This window comes from Anguilla anguilla, chromosome 2, assembly GCF_013347855.1.
Source record: "Anguilla anguilla isolate fAngAng1 chromosome 2, fAngAng1.pri, whole genome shotgun sequence".
NCBI classification, from domain to species: domain Eukaryota; kingdom Metazoa; phylum Chordata; class Actinopteri; order Anguilliformes; family Anguillidae; genus Anguilla; species Anguilla anguilla.
The window spans coordinates 51,003,238-51,026,387 of NC_049202.1; the positions used below are offsets into that span (position 1 = coordinate 51,003,238).

A 23,150-nucleotide genomic window follows, 5' to 3' on the forward strand; every position below is an offset into this window, starting at 1 on the left:
AAAACTCGGAGGCCCAACTAATAGAGTGGAATCTACAAAAGTAATCCAAGAAGATTCAGACAAAATCCAGGTGTGGGTAGAAACCTGGTAAATGAAATTCAGTACAGCCAAATGAATAAATTCTGCATGTGGGAAATAAAAACAGTAGGATTACAAATGGGAGGGATACAATTGGAATGTGGTCAGTTTGAAAAAGACTTGGGAGTAATGGTTGATCAAAGCCTTTCAGATTCTAGGCTTTGTGCTGTAACAGTAAACAAGCGCGAACCCGCAATAGCTGCGACCGGACACGCGCATGCATCCATGTGTGCATGCATCCACGCCCTATTTTTATACAGTCTATGATCCACACACACACAAACACGTGACCTGTTCTTTGGCTCATGACCAACCTTTCCACAAAATCTTGTGCAAATCTGTGAATGCATTAGGGAGTTATGCGCCTTTTTGTGATAGGCCACGCCCATCGCCATGCCCCCTCTTGGTCAATTGTCCTGAAAGTTACTCAGCTGTACCTTCCAGTCATGACGAACGTCCATGCCAAATTTCAGCCTCCTGGGGCGAAAACTGTGGCCGCTACAGGGTGGGACACTTTTGTGGACCAACTGACCAACCGACCGACCGACCGACAGACAGAGCTATAGAGCTGCGGTCACAGCTAAAAAGAAAAGGCAACAGGATGCTAGGATATATAGACAAAAGTACTGACTACTGAGTATAAATACAAGTTATACTTATCTTATACAACACATTTGTTAGAACACATTTTGAGTATTGTGTGTAGTCCTGGGGACCATACGACAACAAAGTTATAGAGGCTCTGGAAAAGGTTTGATGAAAGGCAATCAAATTGATTCCTGGTATGAAAGATAAAATTTATGAGGAAAGACTTAAGATACTTAATCTCTTTACGTTTAGTAAAAGGAGACTTAGGGGTTATTTGATTGAGGCTTTTAAATTCATAAAGAGGATCAACAAACTGAGCTACAAGAGATTCTTCAGATTGAGTTCTCTTAGTAGAATGAGGGGACATAAATGGAAATGATCAAAAGGTAAATTCCGTACAGACATTAGGAAGAATTTTCTTAATGCAGAGAGTAGTCAATGTGTGGAGTAGCCTGCCAGGTCACACAGCAGAGGCAGAAACTGGGGATTTTCAAAACCAGGCTTTATGTTGGTGTGATAAGATGTTAGATATTATCTAGTCTGTAGGTAATCAGAGCACTAGGTACAATTTAGTCAGGAAAATGGCTTGCATTGTTAGGCTGAATGGCCTGTTCTTGTCATTATGTTATGTCATGTTATTTTGCTACTGGATATGTTGTTTGAGCATTTTGGCATACTTTGACTGCCTGACTGGTATGAATGCAGCTATTGCTGTGCTTTTGAAAGAGATGTGATTCCAGCAGTCTGCAGCACAATGTTATAAAGCTACTGAAGCTAGCAAGAGCAAAATATTTGTTTTGTGTGTGCCATAGCATTGTCACCTTGGGGGTGTAGGCAGGAATGAGAATGGAGGTGACATTTTTGATTATAAACTCAGGAGCTAAGCCAGGAAATAAAGCATGCATAGTTTGCCTTTAACTTCATTGTGCCGTCCTTGACAATGCAATAACAATATCGCTACTTAACCTAAGTAATAAACAGAAAATAGGCCTAAGCTAGGACTAGTGAATGAAAAAGTACTTCTGATAGGCTCTGACACAGGAATCAACCAACTTGATGAGATAACAATAATAATAATAATAGTTGTTAATTGATTTAACCACATTCATAACCAGTATCTGAGGCAATATTTCAAGATGTGAGGCAATGCTTATTTATTCTGTAATTGCATTGATTTGTGTCTATACTATTACGTGCAAAGTATTTGGTTTATTTTACTCGCTTTGTTATTTTGTTACATTTTCTATATTTAAATTAGGTTTATCGCAATCTACGTGGAGCAGACATGGTAAGGGAAACGAGTAGGCAGCTGTATTCAGCTCTATGTTATTCGTCTGTGTAGCTGAAGACTTGCATGAGGTCCAGTGCATATTTATAATGAGCCCTTTTGGAGAGCCACTCGCAACCAGCACAGATTTGGCGACTATCATTCTCTTCATTTTACTAGCTATTTATCCAGTAAAGATTTGAGCGACAGCCTGGAATGAGTGGCCGTTTAAAGAGCGCGCGGGTAGCTCAGATGGTGTCAGAAGCTACCAGCGGTAACAACGTGAAATACGTCAACGTTGCCAGCGTGGAATACGGACCGGCTTTCCAGGAAGTAAATTGAGATAGCTAGTGGTTCGGCGAGTACATGATCAGTGAAATTCATGAACTGTTGGACACGATCGTATAAATAATACTGCTACTATATTACCACTATAGAGGGGACTCGATCGGGATAATCTTCACCTCCCGACACCATGGAACAAACATATAAGGTACTGTCATACAGGTTTGAATTGTGTTGGCTTGCTGGTTTGTTAGATCTGTGATGACGCGGAATGCTGGCACCTGCTAGCTTTGCTTGCTAACATACGAATGTCTGTTTTCTTGGCGTTGTGACGTGCTTTAATGTTGGAAATTGTTGCTTGTCATACACTGATTTTGTTTTTATCTGCAGGCCTTTTCGGAGAGTGACGTGTCAGAGCACCCAATGAAAGATAACATTATTCTAGTCCAGCGCGATAATATGTTGATCGCTAGCTAGTTAACCATAGGTTGCTGCGCTATGTAATACTACTCTTGCAGCAGTGTGTTGTATGACGTTTGATAGAGGTTATGTGAGGATTTTAGTGAATTCGCCTCTGTCTTACTCGTTTGGGGCATTCTAAATTTGACTGGATAGATACTATTGTATTAGGAGAAAGACGATTATGTGTTAATATGCGATCCATTTTAAATTTGAGGGATTGCTCCATATAAAACGTTACACCAGCTGTCTACGTTCTGTCTGAAATCTTGTCGATTCTGGCACGATTAATCAAAAATAGTACATTCACACTGGAAAGGTAAACCAGTAAGATCCAGCATGAGAGAGAAGGGCTGCTGGGCGCCCTGTGAGTTGCACTGAATAGCTCTTAAATATATTGCAGTAAAATTCTAAATAGATATATATTTTTAAATCTCTTCCTATTTCCTTCCTATGTGTCAATACCATAGACTGTATAGGTCAATACCAATCTGAGTTTTTTTTATTTTTTATTGTATTCCTTGGGGACATTCAAAAGTATAAAGGCATCAGTAGCCTTGTGTCTTTAAATGTTAAACATATGCTTGTTGATTGTGGACAAAGCATAAAATAGGCGCGTGTTGAATCCATTATTAAATCTGCATCTGTTCCACTCTCTTTCAATTCCCATACTTGAATTCATTGCGTAAAATGTTGACATTTTTACGTTGGGGAATTATGCTTTATAATTTATTTTCGTAGCAGTGCTCCGGTTTACATATTCTACATTTTACATGTAATTCACGTATTCACTTTGACATTTATTAAACCAGTTCAGATTAAGGGTACAAGGCACTTGTCAAAACTCAAACTGTCAGGTTACAAGCTAAATTCAATATCAGACAGCTACATTCACAAGTGCTTTATAGTAATGAGGGGAAACTCTCCTCAACCACCACCAGTGAGCAGCACCCCCATGGGTGCTGCACAGTAGTCAGGTTTCACCAGAATGCTCACTGCACATCAGCTGAGGTGGTGTGAGAGTGAACAGTTTTAGCCAGTTGAACTGGGGGATGATTGGGTAGCAGGCTGTGAATTTTTGTCAGGACACCAGAAAACCCCCTACTCTTTGCAATGAGTGTCACGGGATATTTAATGACCACAGTGAGTCAGGAACTCTGTTTAATGCTTAATTCGAAAGATGGTGTCTCCTACAGCATAGCATCACCATCACTGTACTGGACTATAGGGATTTAATTGAGCCAAAGGAATATCACACCCACATCACCACTACCAGCAGCAACTTAGTTTTCCAAGAGGTCTCCCATCCAAGTGCTAATCAAATCCACACTAGCTTAGCTTCAACCATTCAGCAGGAGCAGGGTACATGACTGGCAAACACAAGGTGCTAAACAGAAAACTATTTCAGGTAACAAACATGTTCTTTAACTCTGTAGTGTACACACACATGCTGTGTCACAAGTATAGAAAAGTGGATCACTTTTAAAGTGCTGTATTTGAAATTAGGTCTTTTTTTTGCTTGTAGGCCCTGCCCCATTTCGCTGCTGCAGAGAAATTCATGTCTCAAAATATGGCCATAATCGCTTCAAATCCAAATAATTTTATTTTTGGAAGAGTGAACTTTTTGTGTGCCTGTTGGCATCATAAATACAAATGAGTGAAATGCTTGCAGAAAATCTCAATGGTGTAAACTCAATACAAGTCGTACATAGGCTACATAGATAGTGAAGTTCATATCAAGTGTACAAGGCTATACTATGTGACAACAATTAAATAAATCAAGCAAGCAAGAATTTGTTGCAGTCTTGTATCATTTGCTTGTGTCAGGTGAACAAAATGGATACTGTGGTATCTATGATTATAAAAGAGCCACGTGTATTGTATTAAATCTACTATTAAAATAAGTTGTTTTGCTTTTTTTCTAGATGATTGTTGACCCCATGCTTGCTGAAATGGGTAAAAATTTGAATGAGGCCATGAAGATTCTTGAGGATGGTCAAAGGTGAGTATATTTCTGCTGTGAACATCTTCCAATAATGGTCTACTCAGAGACACAGAGAGGCTATACACACACTGTACTGTTCCCATTTCCTTATTGTTCCCCTCTGTTTTGAAATACAAAATGAGTACACCCCTGTGTGTATATAGGTAACAGGAATAGCTGCCCCTTGACAAACGTTTAAGTTGTTGTAAAGCCGCTCCCATGTCAGGCAAAGATTGTGCAATGTTAGTCTTTCCCGTTTGTATTCCCTGCGTTGCAACTGAATGAAACCTATTGACTCACATATTATTTTCATATTTTTCTCTCGGCCTATAAGGGAGGTTGAAGAGAAACGGAGGTACAGCCGAAGGGACATTCCAGGGCCTCTGCAAGGAGGGTAAGTCAAGTGAACTGTGGCTATTTCTGCAAATCTATGCCACCAACTCATTCAGGGTGATATAATGAAGGCTGCCTGTCTTCGCCATATAAGGGAGCATCAGAGTAGCTAGCAAGACTTGTAGCCAAAAGGTAACCAGGGAATACTGTGTTCGATATTGCTGTTTCATTCTTATGCATCTTGCTCAATATATTAATTAAATATCTAGTTCTACTAAAGAATAATATGCCAATCTGTAAACCAACCTGGTGTCAGCTAAAGTAACTGTAATGTAATATAATAAATATTTTTCAAAATAATGTATTTTTTTAAAAATACTGCAATATCGTAAAACAACAATCATTTTTGATATTTTACTAAATGATGTTTAGCATTGCACGCTCTTGGTAATACATTTTATTTCAGTGTACTCAATTTCTGAAATTTTTTACATGAAAACACTTATTTCAGTTCAAAAATGGTTATCATTCATGCATTCTGTACAAGAGGATTCAGGAAAACACTCGTTAAATTTGGATCAATTCCCATCTTCAAACCAATCTGGGTCTGTGTGTTTTCTCCCCTTGCAGTGGGCAAGATGTCGCCAGCATTCTCCAGTTGGTGCAAAACCTGATGCATGGAGATGAGGAGGAAGAAAGTCAGGGTCATCGGTAAGCTCACAACTGTCTCTTAATAAACTGACATCTGTGGTGTTGCATGGTGTCATGTAACGGTAAAGCATGCCCTGGGAGCTGAGGCTTATGCTGTGTCTCTGTAGCAGGATGCAGAACGTGGGGGAGCAGGGTCACATGGCCCTGCTAGGGCACAGCCTGGCGGCCTACATCTCCGTGTTGGACAGAGAGCGGCTGAGGAAGCTAACCACTCGTATCCTGTCAGACACCACGCTCTGGCTCTGCCGGCTATTCAGGTCTGTACTCGCGCAGATGCCTGAGGTTGCACTGTTGCACTGTAATTTGATAGACTTTTTTTTTCCTTTGGTAAGGATTCCTCAGCAGGTTCGCCCAGTTCACTGAGTAAATTGGTAAATGCAGAGCAGTATTTACCAATTAAATTTAGAAGAGTGCTCTACAGCAGAAACAGGAAGTTGAAATCAGCTGTATCTTGAAGAGGAAGTTAAATAAATGTTTAATTTTGTAGTTTTAAAAATTTTGTGGTATATTAGTCGTCTATTCTGTTGGCAGGTATGAAAATGGCTCCGCCTATTACCACGAGGACGACCGGGAAGGGCTCATAAAAGTGTGCCGTCTCGTCATTCACTCCCGCTATGAGGACTATACCACTGAGGGCTTCACGGTGCTCAGCACCAAGCAGCCTGTCGTCTACCAGAGTGCGGCATGCCGACCAGGCCTGGGGCAGCACCTCTGCAGCCAGGTATGACACCTGGCATCACACAGGGCCTCATCTGCCCTGTGCAGCCCTGATCTCTCTGCCCTGCAGTGAAACAGTCTCACGCCGTGTCTCTGTTTCTGTATTTAGTAGGTCAGTAAATAGCTCCTTTTATACTGATGAGGTAGGATTGCTTAGTTACTCAGCTGCTTGCTATTGTTCAACAATAAATCTTGTCTTACCGGAGGGGTGATGTAGAGTGGAAAGACCAGTTTAGCCTCTCCCAGGAATGACAATGAGTGTAATGTCCTTTGTAAGCGCTACTCACAACAAAGCTTTGAAGTGGCATGTAAATTATCTGAGGTATTAAAACAGGCTGTGATTTGTCATTTGTGGGCCAACATTGGAACTTTAGGTGTAAACAGAACTGTTGGAATTATTGTATTTTGGAGTATATCCATCACATTTACCATCACAAGATTTTCAATGTCTGTTTTCATGCTACTATTGTTTCACATTATACATTTTTTCTGCTTTGTTGTCTACATAGTAGCACTGACTTATTGTGTCTCTCTCACTAGCTGGGTCTGCCTCTGTCCAGCCTCTGCACAGTACCCTGCAACACTATGTTTGGTTCACAGCATCAAATGGTAAGAATCAAGATGTTAGAAGCATTATTTATTTATTATTATGTATGTTTATTCCTGACACCTTTCACTGCTTTTGTATCGATATTTTCTATGTAATTATTGGGGTAACGTCTGTTCCATTGCTGCAGGACGTTGCCTTGTTGGACAGACTTATTAAAGATGACATTGATTCTGGGAAACTTCCGTTGCTGTTGATAGCAAATGCCGGTCAGTTTTTCAACCTTTTGAATCGATGTAATTGAAAATCAGTTCTGTATAAAGTGTGCTGCTAGTGTTAATACACATTAAAGAAGCGAATTTGACAAGGAAAAGCTTTTCAGAATGTCAGTATACAGTACAGTATGTATGGGGCCTTGTGGCAATCCAAGTGTGTATTCAAATCTGTGCTTGCATATCTGTCTCCACAGGAACACCGGGTGCAGGACACACTGACAAGCTGGGTCGTCTGAAAGAGCTGTGTGACCAGCACAGTATGTGGCTCCATGTGGAGGGGTGGGTTTCAACTACGCACATGCATGTACTCTCTCTTTCTCTCTCGCTGCATGCACACATGCACGCACGCATAGATGTAAATACAGTTATACCGCAGAAGGTCCAGTCTGAGATTCCTATTGATCTTCCTCTACACGTTTCAGAGTAAACCTGGCAACACTGGCTCTGGGCTACGTAACAGCCACTTCATCGGTGATGGTAAGTCTCTGTACTCAATTGCTAGGATTCCCTTCAGTAATGTTGAATTTAGATGGGTTTTCCCGTTAGTCCCATTTGTACTCATATGGTTTCTTCCAATCGGCAGGCCGCTACCAAATGTGACAGTATGACCCTGACCCTGGGGCCCTGGCTGGGGCTTCCTGCTGTGCCTGCTGTTACACTGTACCGACACGAGGACCCAGCACTGGTTATTTATTTATTTTTTTATTTTTAAAGACTAAAGTCTTCCATAATTCACATACATGACTCTCTGTATATGTCAAAAAGCCTGTGTAATATGTGCTCTCTTCTTTGGGGTGTGTTGTGTTACAGTCTCTCGCTGCAGGTCTGACATCCAGCCAGCCAGTGGAGAAGCTGCGTGCCCTGCCGCTATGGCTGTCCCTGCAGTACCTTGGGCATGATGGGATAGTGGAGAGGATTAAGCATGCCTCCCAGCTGGTTAGAGCAGTCCCTTATAAATAGTCTTCTGTTGTCTGTGATATTTAATGACACGATGTGTAGTTTATCTAATTAAATGCCTGGTCTCCTTAATGACTGTGCAATCTGTGTCATGTCTTTTCAGAGTCAGAGACTCCTGGACCATTTGAAGAAGCTGACCTCTATAAAAACATCAGTATGTACTTTCATTGCTGTCATATTTGCTGTGATATTTTTTTATAGCATACATTAGATTGCATGCTTGTAACTTACTTCCTTGAATACCTTTTTGTCAGTTTATGATGAAACAATTAAATGGAAAATATTTTATGATGTTGTTTTAAGCTGTTTAGCCAATAGCTTGGGGAATAATTACTGGTTACAGAAACTTCAGTGCTATAAATAATCTGGTATAATGGGCATAATGAGCTTCCTAAATCAGTGTTTAAATTGAGATTTGTTTGCATAATGCTAATATGCGCTAATGCAGACTTGACATGCTAGCCCCCTACCTGAAGCAGGGTTTTGCATTTCCAAGCAGTGGTAAGGCATCTCTGAACAGCATTAACAGAGTTGATATGAGAAACCAAGCTCCTGTTTTGTGTTGCTATCATCAGGATGACCTTGACATGCAGATGTCTCTTCTCGAGGCTTTGACCATGGTAAACCGCAAAGCTCCTTTAACAGTGAAGCTCTGTTAACCAGTCGTAACCAGTAGTGAGAGTGGGTGCCTTGGTTTCAGGGCGTGGTGTCGCGCTCCCGGGTTCCTCTAATCTCCGGGGGCTCTCTGCGGGATGTCCTGGGCTCTCTCATACTGTCTATTGTAGGTTGGATCTACCCTTTTCCTGCCTGTCCACCCATTCTCACCTCCCTCCCTCCTCATAGCCACTCACGCATTCTGAGGCCTTCACTGGGTATCACACCGAGCTCTTGATCCTGCTTATGTAAAGGCATGTCTCACTGCACTAGGTATAGCCCTGCTTGTTCAAAGGCATGCCTTGCCTCACTAAGGTAAAACCACCTCCTTGTGGCTAAAGCCCAGTGCCCCTGCCTTCCCTCTATGGCCAGAACAGCAGTGATAGTGTCCACAGTTACATAAACCCCCCCAAATGTTGAGTCCAACTCTTTTCCTGGAGATCTGCTGTCCAGTTTGTTTTCCCTAAATCACCTCTATGTGTAGGAGTAGAACACCTGTTGACCACTCACAGATAAGTGGTCTCACAAAAGGTTGAAAGTTGTTGATCTGATTACATCTATACTGTATTTCCACATGGAAACAAATGATAATATGTATAGATGCTGTATCCTTAGGAAATAAAAAATAAAATTGTCTTAAAGCTTTATGATAAGGCCAAACAACTTTCATTGGATTACATTGCCCTCTCCCAAAAGCATTTTAGTCACAACCCCTGAATAATTTTCCAAGTTCAGTCACTTTAATTCTCATAGACTGTTTTAATGATTGGTGATTTACTGGTTGATCCCATTCTCCAGAATCAGGGGAATAAGTGACATATGGGAAGCAAACTATGTGGACAACCTAAAGGACCAGGTTTGGGGGCCACTGGCTTAAATAACCCAGAGTAATGCAATGCTTCTGAGCCATAGATGGAATGCAAGCCATTTTTAAAAGCCCTTTCATGAGCAATGCCATCCGCAAACTCACAGGATCACAGCAGATTCCTAACATTTCATCCTAAGATGAACAGAGAAAGTGTCAACTTGCATGCCACTCCTGTCCCACTTAAGTAAGAAGCAGCTTTGGCATGTTAACTGTCCAAAGTTTGATATGGCTAACTCTCTCAGAGAGACTGATATGGCTGACTCCCGCCTTATCAAACAAAGAAACCACTGACCTTGAGTTTTCCATTTGAGTAGATGGAGTGGGGAAGGAGGGATATGATTGTGAAGAGCAGACAGAAACCACTAAAGCGATGTTACTCGTGCTAACCGCGGACTGGAATGTAAAAGCATTGGTCCTACAGGGCAGGGTGGATGTGTTTTTGAGACCTTTTCATGCAGGCTGCTCACTTCTCAGTGCTTGTCGTCTGTAGCTGCTATGTGGCACCTCTGCTACTGGATGTCCGTACAGCACTTGGTAGCACAATGCAGTTCCTGCCCTCATGTGACACTGTTGCCCCTCATACAGAAGTCTGCATGCAGGGAAGCATGTATCTCTGAACGAGATACTGTACTATTCACTGAACTGCATGGACTTTCCATAGATTGGTCACTGATTCAACATGGCAGAGCATTAGGTGGATTATGTGGTGGACTTTCCTGGACAGGTCTCAAAGGAAGACAGTGTGCTAGTGCTGTATTTCATTGTGTTTAGTTGATGTCTTTCATACTGTAATCACACAGTTTAATATGACAAAATAATCTTGCTCATCTTAACCTGTGGTTGTATTGCATAAACATCTACAACAACTTTATAAACTCAATATTTAAAAAAAAATAAATTGGCTTTTGACACCACTGCCATTGAAGTGAATAGTTCACATGATTCGAAGCCATAATTTCGGTATGCTCTCACCAGATATATCGTATGTCAGCTCTTCAGTGGTGTCCCTAGTCCATGTCCATCTGTCCTCACCTCTCCTCTGTCTGTCTGTCAGGTGGAGGATGAGATTAACTCTCCGGTAGTGGTGTTCAGGTTCTCACAGGAGACTAGTGAAGGTAAGAGGCTGCACCTCACTGCTAAATGAAATTGAGTTTTGAATGTAATAATGTCTGGTGCATTTCTGACTTGTGCTGTGCAGTTAAATGAAAGGGAATCTGAGGTGTGAAAGGATGACACTGAATACACCTCTCATCCTTCCTCACCTCAGCATCGAGCAGCGGCTCAGTACAGGGATACAGCGGAGGTGACAGAGAGGTGCAAGATGCCCTAAACAGATGGGTAAGGTGTTCAATTAACATGACCTGTTATTTTATTAAGTCACACCGACTGGAATGTGTCAACATTCAAGAAGCAAAAACATTAAGCACCTACATTTATTTTTATTTTCTGAAGACTTGCAGAACTGAAACTATGTCAGTCCTATAGCTTTTTCGGGCTATTTGACATCTCAAAAAACAAATGTGTTGTATCTGACTGTAAAAAGCAACTTTCATATCTGTTGGTTTATCACTGTGAATTTAAGCTGTCTGCATTAGCGCTGATGCTATCCCACGTGTGTCTTCTCATCCCAGCTTGGTGAGCAGTTGGCGCATTTGGTGCCAGCCAGTGGGGTGGACGTGGTGGAGCTGGAGGATGAGGGCACCTGTGTTAGGTTCAACCCCCTCATGACAGCTGCAGGTAAGGGTTGTGTGTGAACATTATTGCCATCAAATGTGTGATTCCTGTGATACCACTGAGAATAAATATCTTTTGCTTGTCAAGAATGTTGTGCCCTTAAAGTCACCTTGCATGGGGGGATACGTATGGGGACTGTTAAATAATGGAATATAAGTAAAATAGAACATACCTACTGTATGTTTTTTGTCCCAAACCATATAGTCATTTTCTCAGTGACAAAATGAGGGAGTGCCTGAGTACAGAAGGGATCCTTACCTGGCTATCTTCACTCGTCACTAATTCACAAAAATAAGGAAAGCTGGAGCAAACTGTGCTGAACACATTAATGAACAGGGTAGACTCCCATTTTTCTGTCTATGGCACCTTCCCCAAGAGTCGAGAGAACCTGGGTGGCTGAGTGTGAGAACCTCACTGGCTGCCATGGTGACAGTACTGCATGTTGTCTGGCATCCACAGTGCAGGGCACTCAGGAGGGGGATGTGGAAACCCTGGTGGAGAAGTTGGGTCAGATGGTGCCTCTTCTGAGCAGCACGTTACGCCTCAGACAGGACTTCAGGGAGGAGGTGTACCGCCATGCGGCCCTCACCTACATCGAGGACCTCAGCTGGCCTGGGCTGGGAATCATCAGGTGAGGGGGGAGAGGAGAGGGCATGGGGGGGAGATGGGAAACTGATTGGGCCAGTGGGTGGCGCAGACTGTAGCCTAAACCTCGGTGTTCTGTGGCAGGTATGAGCCCAGCAGCGATGAGCTTGATGTCAGCAAAAGGCAGCAGGAGGTGGAGAAGATCAACTGTAATCTGCTGAAGAAACTGCAGGAGCTAGAAACAGACTTGACTTTCTCCACTGGTATGTTCCTATTCTTTTTGCCCCACAGGGTCATAATAGACCACTGAAGTTGTGTCGTCATTCGATTTAGGTTCATTAGCATTAACAGACTGTGACCGGGACTCCATTCATTTTTGCCATAGAGAAATTCTCCTTGGATCTGGAAATCCATATATGGGCAAAGGTTTTTGCTCTGCTTTCCGTCCGACTTCTAAGCTCTATTAAGGTTACCTGGAATCTGTTTGCTCATTTAAAATCATGACAAGCAATGTTTGGAAGGTACAAAATAGCTGTGTAACTTCATGATAAATTATTCAGCAACTGTCAAAATTTACATTCACTTGCTACCAACCACGAAAGGTGTACTATGGTCTGTGCGAAAGGAATGTGTCATAAATAACAAATTATTATGAATTAAGAGCACGCTCCATATTTCTTGAAGGAATGTAATGCTAACTAACTAACAAACACTCCCTCTAACTTTAAAATCACTAGGACCTGAGTTTGGGGAGGAAAAACACTGTGTGTTCGTTGGCATGGCAACGGAGGACCTTGATGTAGCAGAGCTGGCAGATACCATTGCAGCTATGGGGCGGGAAATTGAGGAAAGTGGCAAGGTGAGAAACCATAATTATTTACTTTACTGTTCTGTCCTGTTTGGTTTCGACTATCATGTATGGTGAAACACATTTTGTTCAAACTGCTGTCCGCATGTGTGCAGCGTTTACTGATTTTCCTTCTTTCCTGCGTGTTCCCAGCTGTTAGAGAACATGACAGAGGTGGTGCGGAAGGGTATTTTGGAGGCTGAATTGCAGCTCCAGAAAGCCAATGAGGAAAAGCTTATGGAGGAGGTATGTTTATTTTTGTGCAACCCCATGAAGGCGTGTGTCTGCCAGACCTTGGTCAAATATTTGAGGAAAAAAAAAAAAACTTCAGACATCAGAACAATTTGAAAACTCTTATACAGACTCTGATAATTTTCAAGGAAATACTTACTAAAATTTATAATTATATGAAAGTACATTGTACTTCTGAAGGCGGTTTAAAATAGATGTTTATTTGAAGACTGTCAACATTTCCATGAGTTTTACTTTGTGTAAAAAAGTATTTCAGATGAGTGTTTAACCCAGGTCTGGTGCGTATGTGAGCCCTGAGAAATATTCCCTTCTGTACAGCAGGGTGCAGAAATGATGAAATGGTCATTCCAGTGTCCTTCTCTTACAGGGTGTGCTGCGTCAGATCCCACTGGTGGGCTCTGTACTTAACTGGTTCTCTCCAGTCCAGAGTTCTGTCAAAGGAAGGACCTTCAATCTGGCTGCAGGTATTCATACCTTGTGGGGGCAGCAGAGAGACAGAACGTTCTGTCTTTCATTAGAAAACACAATTCGGGGAAAGTATTTGGTTGGATTTATCTTGTATACATAAGCAAGCCTTTTACAAGCTTTTACTTGCTGTATGCTAGGAACATCCATTAAAAAGGCTTTTTGCTGGAATCCTTTTCAAATTTAACAACTTATTTCTGGAGGAAAAACACATTAGCTGCATGCCTCAGTTAAATACAATATATTACTTTTAAGGCTACTGAATGTCTTGGCAATGAGCCAGACATTACCATTAACTGGTTATGTAGCAGCTTGGGACAAAAATAGATTTTCAGCTGAAAAGGAAGAGATTTAAGTGTTGGTAATACAGAAGTGGGTGTTTGTTGCTGTTATGAGCTCAGTGTTTGTGTGTTTTCCAAAGGCTCTTTGGACTCTACAGATCAAACCTACTCTATGAAGGTACAGGCAGTCAGAGGGACCCCTCCTGCCACCCCCACTTCCAGTGCCACCAAGCGACTGCCAGGCAAGCCTTCCCACCCCTCATAACCCTCAGTATCCCCAGCCCTTCTGCACAGGGTTCAGCTCTTGAGACTTTCACTCTGGTATAGGCAGGCTCATCTTAGAGAATTGGGAGTTGATACGAACTGCCCACCCAGACTGGAGACTAGCACAGAGTACAGCCATTCTAAAGGGCTTTCACATCAGAGAGGTGAATGGAGTATTTAGTCTCAGACTCTTTCAGTCACAGGGTGTCCTAGCATCACCACTTGGTGGCAGCTGGTCTAATCAGAGTGTACTCCTGCTTGGAGCATTGTAAGCCCCTCTTAGCTTGTCTCCCATATTCTGCTGCCCAACCTGTGCCCCCCCACACCTCTATACATTTCCCTCCAAATGCTACCTAATGCTTTTTTGTCCCTACACTCCTCTCCACCGTTTCACCTACTACCCTTTGGCCATCAGCCGCTGTTTTCCACTGCTTCTTGGAGGACCATTCATTTACTGTATATATCTGGCCTGCAGTGATGTTAATGAGAGTGAATGAGAGTCTGCATCATCTTCTGTCCTCTTCTTTACCTGGGCATTACCTGGGTTCCCCTCAATCAAGCCTGCCTGAACCAATTTGTGTGTGTGTGTGTGTGTGTGTGTGTGTGTGTTGTAGTGCAGCACAGTAGCTTAGGGAGTAATGGGAGGAATGGTTTTCTTTAAAATCTTAATTACAGGTCAGAAGCTGTTCCGGCGCACTGGAGCAGGTTCTGACATGCCCAGTGAGACCAGCTCTGTTGGCCAGCCAGAAGAGATGGAGACGGAGTTGGTCCAGTGTCCAGCCCCAGAGGTCACCCCTGAGGTCCCCCCCGAGGTCACCCCCGAGGTCACCCCTGAGGTCCCCCCCGAGGTCACCCCCGAGGTCACCCCCGAGGTCACCTCCGAGCCCACCGAGGAGCCTGTCCCAGAGCCTGTCCCAGAGCCCATAGTGGAGCCAGGAACACAGCCTGAGGCCACACAGCCAGAGGTGGAGAGGCAGATTGAGGAGAAACAGCCGGAGCTGGAGGTTCAAGAGACACAACAGGAAGTGTCTGTCAGATAGGGGTACCCACAGGTGCGAGGCCAGGGGTGGGAGCAAGGATGGGGCGGAACTCACACAGATGTATGGCCAGCAATAGGCTCCCTTTTCTCACCAACTAGGAAGTAAGGAGAGATGAGAATTAAGCAGCTTATATGCAAGTTAAAATTATTGATTAAAATTGTGATTTCAGTGTCATATATGTAAATATATATAGTTTAAAACCATCATAGTTTAGGTTTGATCACTGAGTTTATGGTTAAACTACGTGAGGCTGAGCGTCACATGAACATTTATGGATGAAGTGAGATTTCTATAATATGAAGAACAGAAAGTCACGTTCTTGGTCAGCCTCTAAGACCCTCTGGTGAGCACCATGTTTCCGTAGTTATGGTGTAATTGACATTAGCTAAGGGATGAGATGCACTGCTTTTGGTGCATTCCACAGAGTAGCAAAAGTGTGGTCAGTGCCAGTTGGGAAGTGATTAGGGGTCAGTCAATTTATGGAACTAAAAAAAAAACAAGGGAATTTCGTTCTTATTGCTGCTTGCTTCCCCTGCACTAACACTGTTCATAGGCTTGGTTTATATAGCTTATGATCAGGAAAAATTGCTTCAGAACCTTGGATTCTGATTTGAAGTTTTGCCTCCATATTCGAACTAATTACAACCAATTCACGGTGTTCCAATGTATTCAAATATACAGTGAGCAGGTTTACCTTTTGATGCAAGGTATCACTATCCAAAGATGCATAAAGCCAACAGTGGGGTGAACAGAAGTAACCAAACAGCAGAAACCAAACACACTTACCGGAGCAAATATAAAAAGATGTACTGTTCAGTTGCTAGCTTCATTTTAATTTTAATGAGCAAATTCTATATTACATGTCATTCAAATTGCAAGAGATTATAAATATAGCTATAACATCATATATTTTTCACTGCTAATTTTAGATAATAGAATAGTAATTCTTCCATACTCCTGCCGCTGTGTAACTAAATCAAATTATTTCTGGCCACCTTTCTCTATACTCCACAAAATATGATCATTCTTAGCATTTACGTGCTAACCAGTAACATGAGACACGTTTGAGCAGTCAGATTGCATTCTAGCACTGATGATCTGTGTAAAAGGTTGCTGTAGGAACAAGCAACTTCTTAAATGTTGGCAATTCATAAAAATGTTGAATCAGATTATTTATTTTCAGATCTAGTCGAGATGAAGATTTTTCAGTAGTCTTTTAAATAAATTATTTAAGTTTATTTTCAGACACTGTGCCTGCAATGAGAAGGCAGTTCTCGGGTGAGTTTCTTAGCTAGCTATGTAGATTGAAGCAGCTTGATTTTATGGACACTTGAGCCTTATTGCACTAGGTTTGTTCTTTTTTAAAATCTGTACAGAATCAGTAACTTTATTTAATCACAATGGCAGCATTTCTTCCTTAGAAAGACCATTATTTATTAGTAATTAATTTATTTATGCAAATTTTGATTTTAAAACGTCCATGTGGTACATAATCCAAAAAAGAATGGATAATGGAAAAATAGGCATTCCAAATGTGATTTTTGCTTTATAAAATTGAATGCACCATATTCATTGAACATTTACTAAGTATGTACTCAATTGCATCTTTATCTCTCCTTCCTATTTTTGTCCGGATCCAGAAATGTGTTTCCTCGTGACCATGCCTTTGCTGTTGTGAATCTGTTATAACTCACCTGGAATCAAGACTATTACAGAAATGATAACCTCACACAAAATCACAAAGGTCAATGGTCTCTTTTAACTGCAGTACCCAGCCTTTCAAATAATCCATGACAGAGCAGACATCTTGGTACAGCCCAAGCCAAAGGTGGTTGATTTCTGTATGTCTTTGTAGTCATTTACTTTGTTTCTGTCCTGACAAATTGATCCAGTCCTCTTGCATTTTTGTTTTGTGGAGAGCATTTACATCAGCTTTTTAAAGTGGGCAGCCAACTGACCGTTCCAATACACATTTGCATGCAGAAAGCAGTACTCAAAACTCTTGACAAGTCTTTAAGATTTATTGTGTGACTTTCTCACATTCAGGTAAACGATATATGGCATAGGCTAAAACTTGGCTGTGTAAGCACATCAGTTACTACTGCTGAGGTCTCATACCAGAGACATAAGAGGGGTGCCATTCAAACATGGATGCACGTCAAGTGCAGTGGCATTTAAACATGGATCTGGGTTAAGCTCACAGCAATATCTGCTCTCTGCATACTGAAACTCAAGACAGATTTACATGGAATGTGACTGGGTTTCATTACATTTTTTCTTTTAACATATATTTCAGTTCATTTTCCTTTAAGGAAGTGCAATTTAAGTACTTTAAGATTTTGAGGGTCTTCCTTTTTATACATTTTATGCTTTTGTATGTTAGGTGCAATGAAGAATCCTTATTTACACAGAAAATATCTTGCTGATTTTAATATATACTATGAGTGTTTTATTTGTCTTGATATTTTACTTTACAGCATTTTTCTTGTTTAAATAATCTTGTCCAAACTTATGATTGTTGTAGTGTTGTTTATACATTTGTAATTTATTTCTTCCCAAAGCTCTTTAAGAACCAGTGCCCTTGAAAATGTTATTTTGAAAGAGAGAGAACTACTGGAATCCAGTTAATTGAATTAAACTGCAGCTTAAACTGTATTTGTATGGCCCTCATTCATTGAATGCTAGTTTACCACTGTGTAGCATGCATCCTTTTCATGCTGGACATCCTTACAGAAAACATCTTATGTTGTTGTATGCGAACATGTGTAATTTATATCTTCAACCCTTTCACACTGTCAATATACCATGCTGGTTCTCCAGATAACTTAATTAGAAAACATCCATTGTCTGAAGTGTACATAATCTCTCTAATTCCTTTGTTTTTCCCGAAAACACATATAAAGTAGAATTAATAAGAACATTATAGGTCCGAGGAATGTAAAACACAATCAGAGGGACCGCAAAGGTAATTAAACTGTCCAGACTTTTAACTCGAGAATACAAAAAAAAATACACCTCTAGTACCCGTGGAGGCTTGTCCCATTTCTTTTTTAGGGTAGTATGCTGTGTCAACTGAGCCATATGCTAGAGCTCAGCACAAGGTTTGTTAAAATCTGACAAAAATTCACACAGCTTTCAATCAGTCCCAAAAAATCAAAGCCACAAAAAAAAGAATAATCTGAAAAGGGAGGAGGGAATCTTTATGACTTATGGGATTTCCCTCCGTTTCAGTGAGAGAGGGTCACAGTGACTCCAGGTGCTGGGGGATGTAAAGCAGTGTTCCGCATTCCCCCGAAGAGGGAGGCTCTACTGCTAAGCCACCCTCTCCCAGTCTCCTTGCTCTGTCCTGCGGAACTGCTGGGGCTGCCCTTTCGGGAAGAGGCTGTCCGGGTTGGGGTGGTCCAAGAGAAACTGGATTGTGGTCTTGATGTGCGGCACGAAGTGAGGTGGCTCAGCCAGAGGGGACGTCGACAAATACTGGAAACACCAGAAAGTGTAAGTGACACTTTCAAATAATCTCACCAGGCCATTCAACTGCAGTAGGACTGCATGTATACTGCACTGAAATAATTCAACTCTGTTTTAACACTTGACAAAACTCCCTAATAGAGACAAAACCCTACATCAGCCCTTACCTTCAATATTGTATCGTCATCCTGTGTCAGCCAGAATTTAATATCCCTATTGGGTGACCATTTGCATGGGCCAATTTTCACTTGCTGTTTACTAGAATCATAGATGTCAGCCATCTGTAAATAAAACATATGCAGCCCATTTAATTCTTGTGAGATTTAAACCCTTTCGAGATATTTAACGAAACAGTTGTAAAACTTTACATCCATCTTTCTAATATTTTTAAACCCCAATCACGGGTACGCTATCCATCCCTCTCAGTTATCTAAACATCACAGATGTTAAATAGGTTCACTGCCACAGCTCACCATAGAACACATCTACTGTATAGTCTGTGGCATTCTGTGAAACAGTCATAAGCTCTCATGTTTCAGGAACTAAGGAAAACTATTAAATACTTGATCTGTGCATTGTAGGTTGTGAGGGTGAATTTAGATCTATTGTTCAAATATGCTGCTATGGAATTTAAAAATCCAACTTTATTGCTACATTGGTAAATAGAGAAAGCCTTCTCTAACTTATCTGGTGTTTTAATATTTAGTCAATGCACTTCAGTTCTTGTCAATATGCTCTCTACTTACAAAAACCATTTTAAAATGGCATGAATGACTGCAAAATTTTGCACTGCTCGTCGCAAATGAACAAAACCCTTGAATGTGGAGCTGACAGGTCTCATCTTATTTAAACGGGAAGCCCCAGTTTTAATTGTTTCCTCGTGAAAAACAGGCTAATGGACTTCAATGAGCATGGGACAGTCCTGAGATGACACAAACCTGGCCCCCTGTGAAGGTTCGAGCTGAGCGCAGCTCCTCAGCTGGCCCTCGGCATGGGAACGAGGCTGGGAACACCTCACCGGTCTTAACATTGACTCCTGTAGAAACACAAGACCCAAGTCAACAGGCACCACGCACAACAATTTCTACGGAGTTTATTAATTCCAAGAAAACACTGTACCTATTCCGTATACAACCGGCCTGTGAATCCCTTCTGTTAAAATGTCGTTCAGTTCTGTGAGGGCAGAAGAGCAACCCTTCAGATTGCAGGCCTTAAGAAAATAAATACACTCAAAAGAGAATAGGAAAAAAGGTAATGCACCTGTAATGCAGCACGTTACCAAGTGAATGTCTTCTTTCTGTTTCTGGAAGGCCGCTGCGAAAGACAAGGCGAAAGCTAGTTAAGGACATCATGTTGTGGAAATGTACACTCGCCTCCATTCATTCCTTCATTCATTCAATTCACAAACAAGAGCTGCACTACTCACCCAAAAGACTTAAGCTCAGGCTGTGGGATGTGTTGGACTCATCATCAAAGCCACCAACAAGGTGCAGCTCTAGCCTGGATATCACAAGAACCAATGAAAATCAAAACCGGAAGTGCCTGTGGTGTTTGTGTGCATGTGTATTAGCGCTGGAAAGTTCGATTCTTTTAACTGACTTGTTAGTGAACAATTTGTTCAGTGAAAAGAATGAACCTTTCGATTAGTTCACTGGATTCAATAATCCTCACTTTCCCAGAGCGCACAGAAACCCCCCTACCGGTGAACGAAGACTTGGAAATGTTGTGATTCTCATTCACAGCCAGCTTTACCATTCACAAACGATTTGTTCAGTCTCGTTCATTCAGTGGAGTGGAGATAGCCGTTCTCTGGCGCAATAGATTAACCTGGCCCATGAGTGCCAAACCATTGCAATGCATCGTTCTGACAGCATACACAACTAGATAATGCACCCGATTAGAAGAACTCCGAAGAGTTGTTATTCTCAAGCCCCGAAAGAGTTGTAATTACCGTTCGTTTCATTCAGTAGCCTCGGGTAATGCCCATTTGTTCACTCATAAGTCATGAGTTTAGGCAGTAAGCAGCTAATGGGTTTACTTTTGGTTTTACAATGTTGTGTCCTGCAACATCCCACCATTTAAATGCTTTTGCACAATGTGATAAATTATCATGTTTAAAAACATGTTAGTTGGAAGCTGAGTGCCATGGTTGGCAAAGCTGCTTGGTCAATCGAACAAGTAAAATGAACGACTCAACTGAGAAAACGAATCATTGACCTTGAGTCAGTACAAAGCGTTGTTCAGTTCAAACTAATCGTTTGCGAACTGCACACCGCTAATGTGTATGCCTGGCATTCATCTAGAAAGAGACCTACCTGCCCTCCTTGGTTTGGCTGCTCAGAGTGGTGACTGCTTTCACAATGAGAGGAACTTCACTCCATGTGCTAGACCCATCACAATGTGCCAAACAAGCTGCTCCACTTCCTTTCAAAGAACACAAGTATAGTAAGCATGTGGGCCTCAGAGACAAACCCTTCAAAACAATAGACTAATTATTGCTAGTTACTGCTTGCATTACAATTCACTAATATTGCTGAATGATGTGTTGCGCACTTACCTGTATGTCGAACTAATACCAAGTGGCAGGTTGTTGCATCATCAGATCCAATAACAGAAACTGAGTCTGTGAAAAGATAGAAAAGCATCCAAACATCAAAAGAAGGTTCAAAAACACTGCATACCTTTCAATTTGGCAGTGAACAATGGTCCCCAATTAAAATTTTATAAAACTGACTTTGGCAAATCAGAATGTTTTTTTTTGGAAAAGGTATCAAAGAGGGAAAGGTTATGACAGAATGATATAACAAGACGTATGAACAAGCATAAAACCAATGAAAAAATAAAATCTAAATAAGGCATATCCTGACAAGAATGGATCAACGTAGTAAGACGGAATGGAGGAGCAACTGGCGAACTTAAGTTCGATAGAATTTCGTTCAGTTTTCGACCTCCGATAAATTACATAAATATACGTTCAACGGTTTTCTTTTCTTTTGACAACATACACCACACAGTTTACTTACTATCAGCTGGGGTCGTGGCTGCAAATTCCCTCTGTTGCACATAGAGGAGGCACTTGGGGTCGACATTCACAAGCGCTTTCGCGCGGAATGCTTCAGCATTTTCCTGTGCAAAAACGAGTCTGTCACAAACGGGGAAAATAAAACCAAATGGCTGATATACTAGTGATGCATTTCTATGAGCTCGACAATTTACCCATAGGCCAGGTAGCATGCTACTTTGGGCAGCCAGATAGCAAAATCCACGCGTAATTGCCGCTAACGTTACCATACCTGCAAAAGTGGATATTTGGCGAAGAATTCTGCGGTTGTACTTGTCCGTTCAATTTTGTGGTTTTCAATAAGAAGGGGCATTTCTTCACTGAATGTAAAATGAATTTATTATGTGTAGCTACCTAGCTACTGTTCCTAACCTAACATGCTAGATGGCTAAATACTATTTACGTCTGCAGACATTGAGCACTTCCTGAAAACATTTCCTCTTGTTCCTTTTGTCAGACCGTTGGTTTTCAGAGCTTGTAGTTTGCCTACCTCATACATGAAATGTTCTTAACTGAAAAATCATGCACCAGAAAACGACATTATCCAGTACGCATTGCGGGGTTGTTGGGTTACGTATCGCGACATCAGAACAAGCCGGACTACTTGACCATATAGGGGCTATCTACAAATAACTGTAACGTTATATTGTCTCAGTGTCTAATGTGTAAATTTAGTTTGGGTTATAGCTGTTAATCTAGCTGTCAAAGAGACACTGTAACATTATTTTAAAGAAGACTGTATTGCCACCACAGTCGAAGATGTAGTCAATCTGGCTGTATAAATAAAAGCAAATTAAACAGCAAAAGAAGGCATTTTCGACCACTTGAGGGCGATATGAACTTATCATCACGTTAAGCAGGTGTATTTCGCTGTGCTGGACTTCACAACATTTTAAATGTAACCTATAACGATAAAACACGCTGGCAAAATGTATTGTAATGCATTGTTAAATAAATAAACAAATAAACGTTAGATATTATCTGCATTACAGTCTATTTAGAAGCATCAATATAGAACAGGAACATGACAGTTATTTTTACACAACGCCGTGCAAGCCCATGAATTGCAATTTCATCATCTGCGTTCACTGCTGGTAAATAGATAGAAATGCCTGTTGACAAGTTCTCTTGGATATGAACTTTCCTTCCTTGTCTGTTCCAAAATAAAATACTTTACTTGGTTCCTGAAATCTGACCCATGTATGGAAAACATGGGTTAACTGAAATTCGTTTTTTTTCTTCTTCTTTTCCAATTTACCGTAAACATCATGTCCCAGAATGCATTGTTGACGGCGCTCCCTTTTGGATGAGGGGAGCATCGGTACAATTCTGACTGCCAGATTTGGCTTTTCAAATAAAATTGCGCAACTGTCATTGCAATTTTGTGGACTAATGGGGCTGAAAAGTCACACGGCATTTCTTCGGGTTTA

The 23,150-nt window shown here is 41.4% G+C and overlaps 2 protein-coding genes across 7 annotated transcripts; one reads left to right on the plus strand and one right to left on the minus strand.

Annotated features, from left to right (window-relative positions):
* Nucleotides 1–2,164: 2,164 nt before the first annotated feature.
* pdxdc1 (pyridoxal-dependent decarboxylase domain containing 1) lies at nucleotides 2,165–17,846 on the plus strand. Of its 5 annotated transcripts, none has more exons than XM_035403650.1 (24): nucleotides 2,165–2,426; nucleotides 4,603–4,679; nucleotides 4,996–5,055; nucleotides 5,625–5,705; nucleotides 5,816–5,962; nucleotides 6,237–6,426; nucleotides 6,963–7,031; nucleotides 7,160–7,238; nucleotides 7,439–7,523; nucleotides 7,667–7,721; nucleotides 7,828–7,929; nucleotides 8,055–8,180; nucleotides 8,305–8,355; nucleotides 8,902–8,982; nucleotides 10,778–10,838; nucleotides 10,991–11,061; nucleotides 11,355–11,460; nucleotides 11,917–12,088; nucleotides 12,187–12,305; nucleotides 12,780–12,901; nucleotides 13,043–13,135; nucleotides 13,509–13,605; nucleotides 14,028–14,129; nucleotides 14,827–17,846. In XM_035403650.1, exons 1-24 carry the CDS (start codon nucleotides 2,409–2,411, stop codon nucleotides 15,189–15,191), a joined length of 2,529 nt encoding a protein of 842 aa, XP_035259541.1. In that variant the 5' UTR covers nucleotides 2,165–2,408; the 3' UTR covers nucleotides 15,192–17,846. The 5 variants fall into 5 exon arrangements, with proteins under 5 accessions (XP_035259541.1, XP_035259540.1, XP_035259544.1 ...); XM_035403649.1 differs by having other exon boundaries at nucleotides 2,191–2,426; nucleotides 5,813–5,962; XM_035403651.1 differs by lacking the exon at nucleotides 8,902–8,982 and adding an exon at nucleotides 8,777–8,821 and having other exon boundaries at nucleotides 2,192–2,426; nucleotides 5,813–5,962.
* ntan1 (N-terminal asparagine amidase) lies at nucleotides 17,199–22,982 on the minus strand. Of its 2 annotated transcripts, XM_035403656.1 has the most exons (10): nucleotides 21,953–22,976; nucleotides 21,683–21,785; nucleotides 21,217–21,282; nucleotides 20,975–21,083; nucleotides 20,086–20,159; nucleotides 19,920–19,973; nucleotides 19,779–19,832; nucleotides 19,598–19,695; nucleotides 18,827–18,940; nucleotides 17,199–18,668 (listed from the first exon to the last, which is right to left on the minus strand). In XM_035403656.1, the coding sequence occupies exons 1-10, from the start codon at nucleotides 22,031–22,033 to the stop codon at nucleotides 18,504–18,506; spliced, it is 918 nt and encodes a 305-aa protein (XP_035259547.1). In that variant the 5' UTR covers nucleotides 22,034–22,976; the 3' UTR covers nucleotides 17,199–18,503. The 2 variants fall into 2 exon arrangements, with proteins under 2 accessions (XP_035259547.1, XP_035259546.1); XM_035403655.1 differs by having other exon boundaries at nucleotides 19,779–19,973; nucleotides 21,953–22,982.
* Nucleotides 22,983–23,150: the final 168 nt, after the last annotated feature.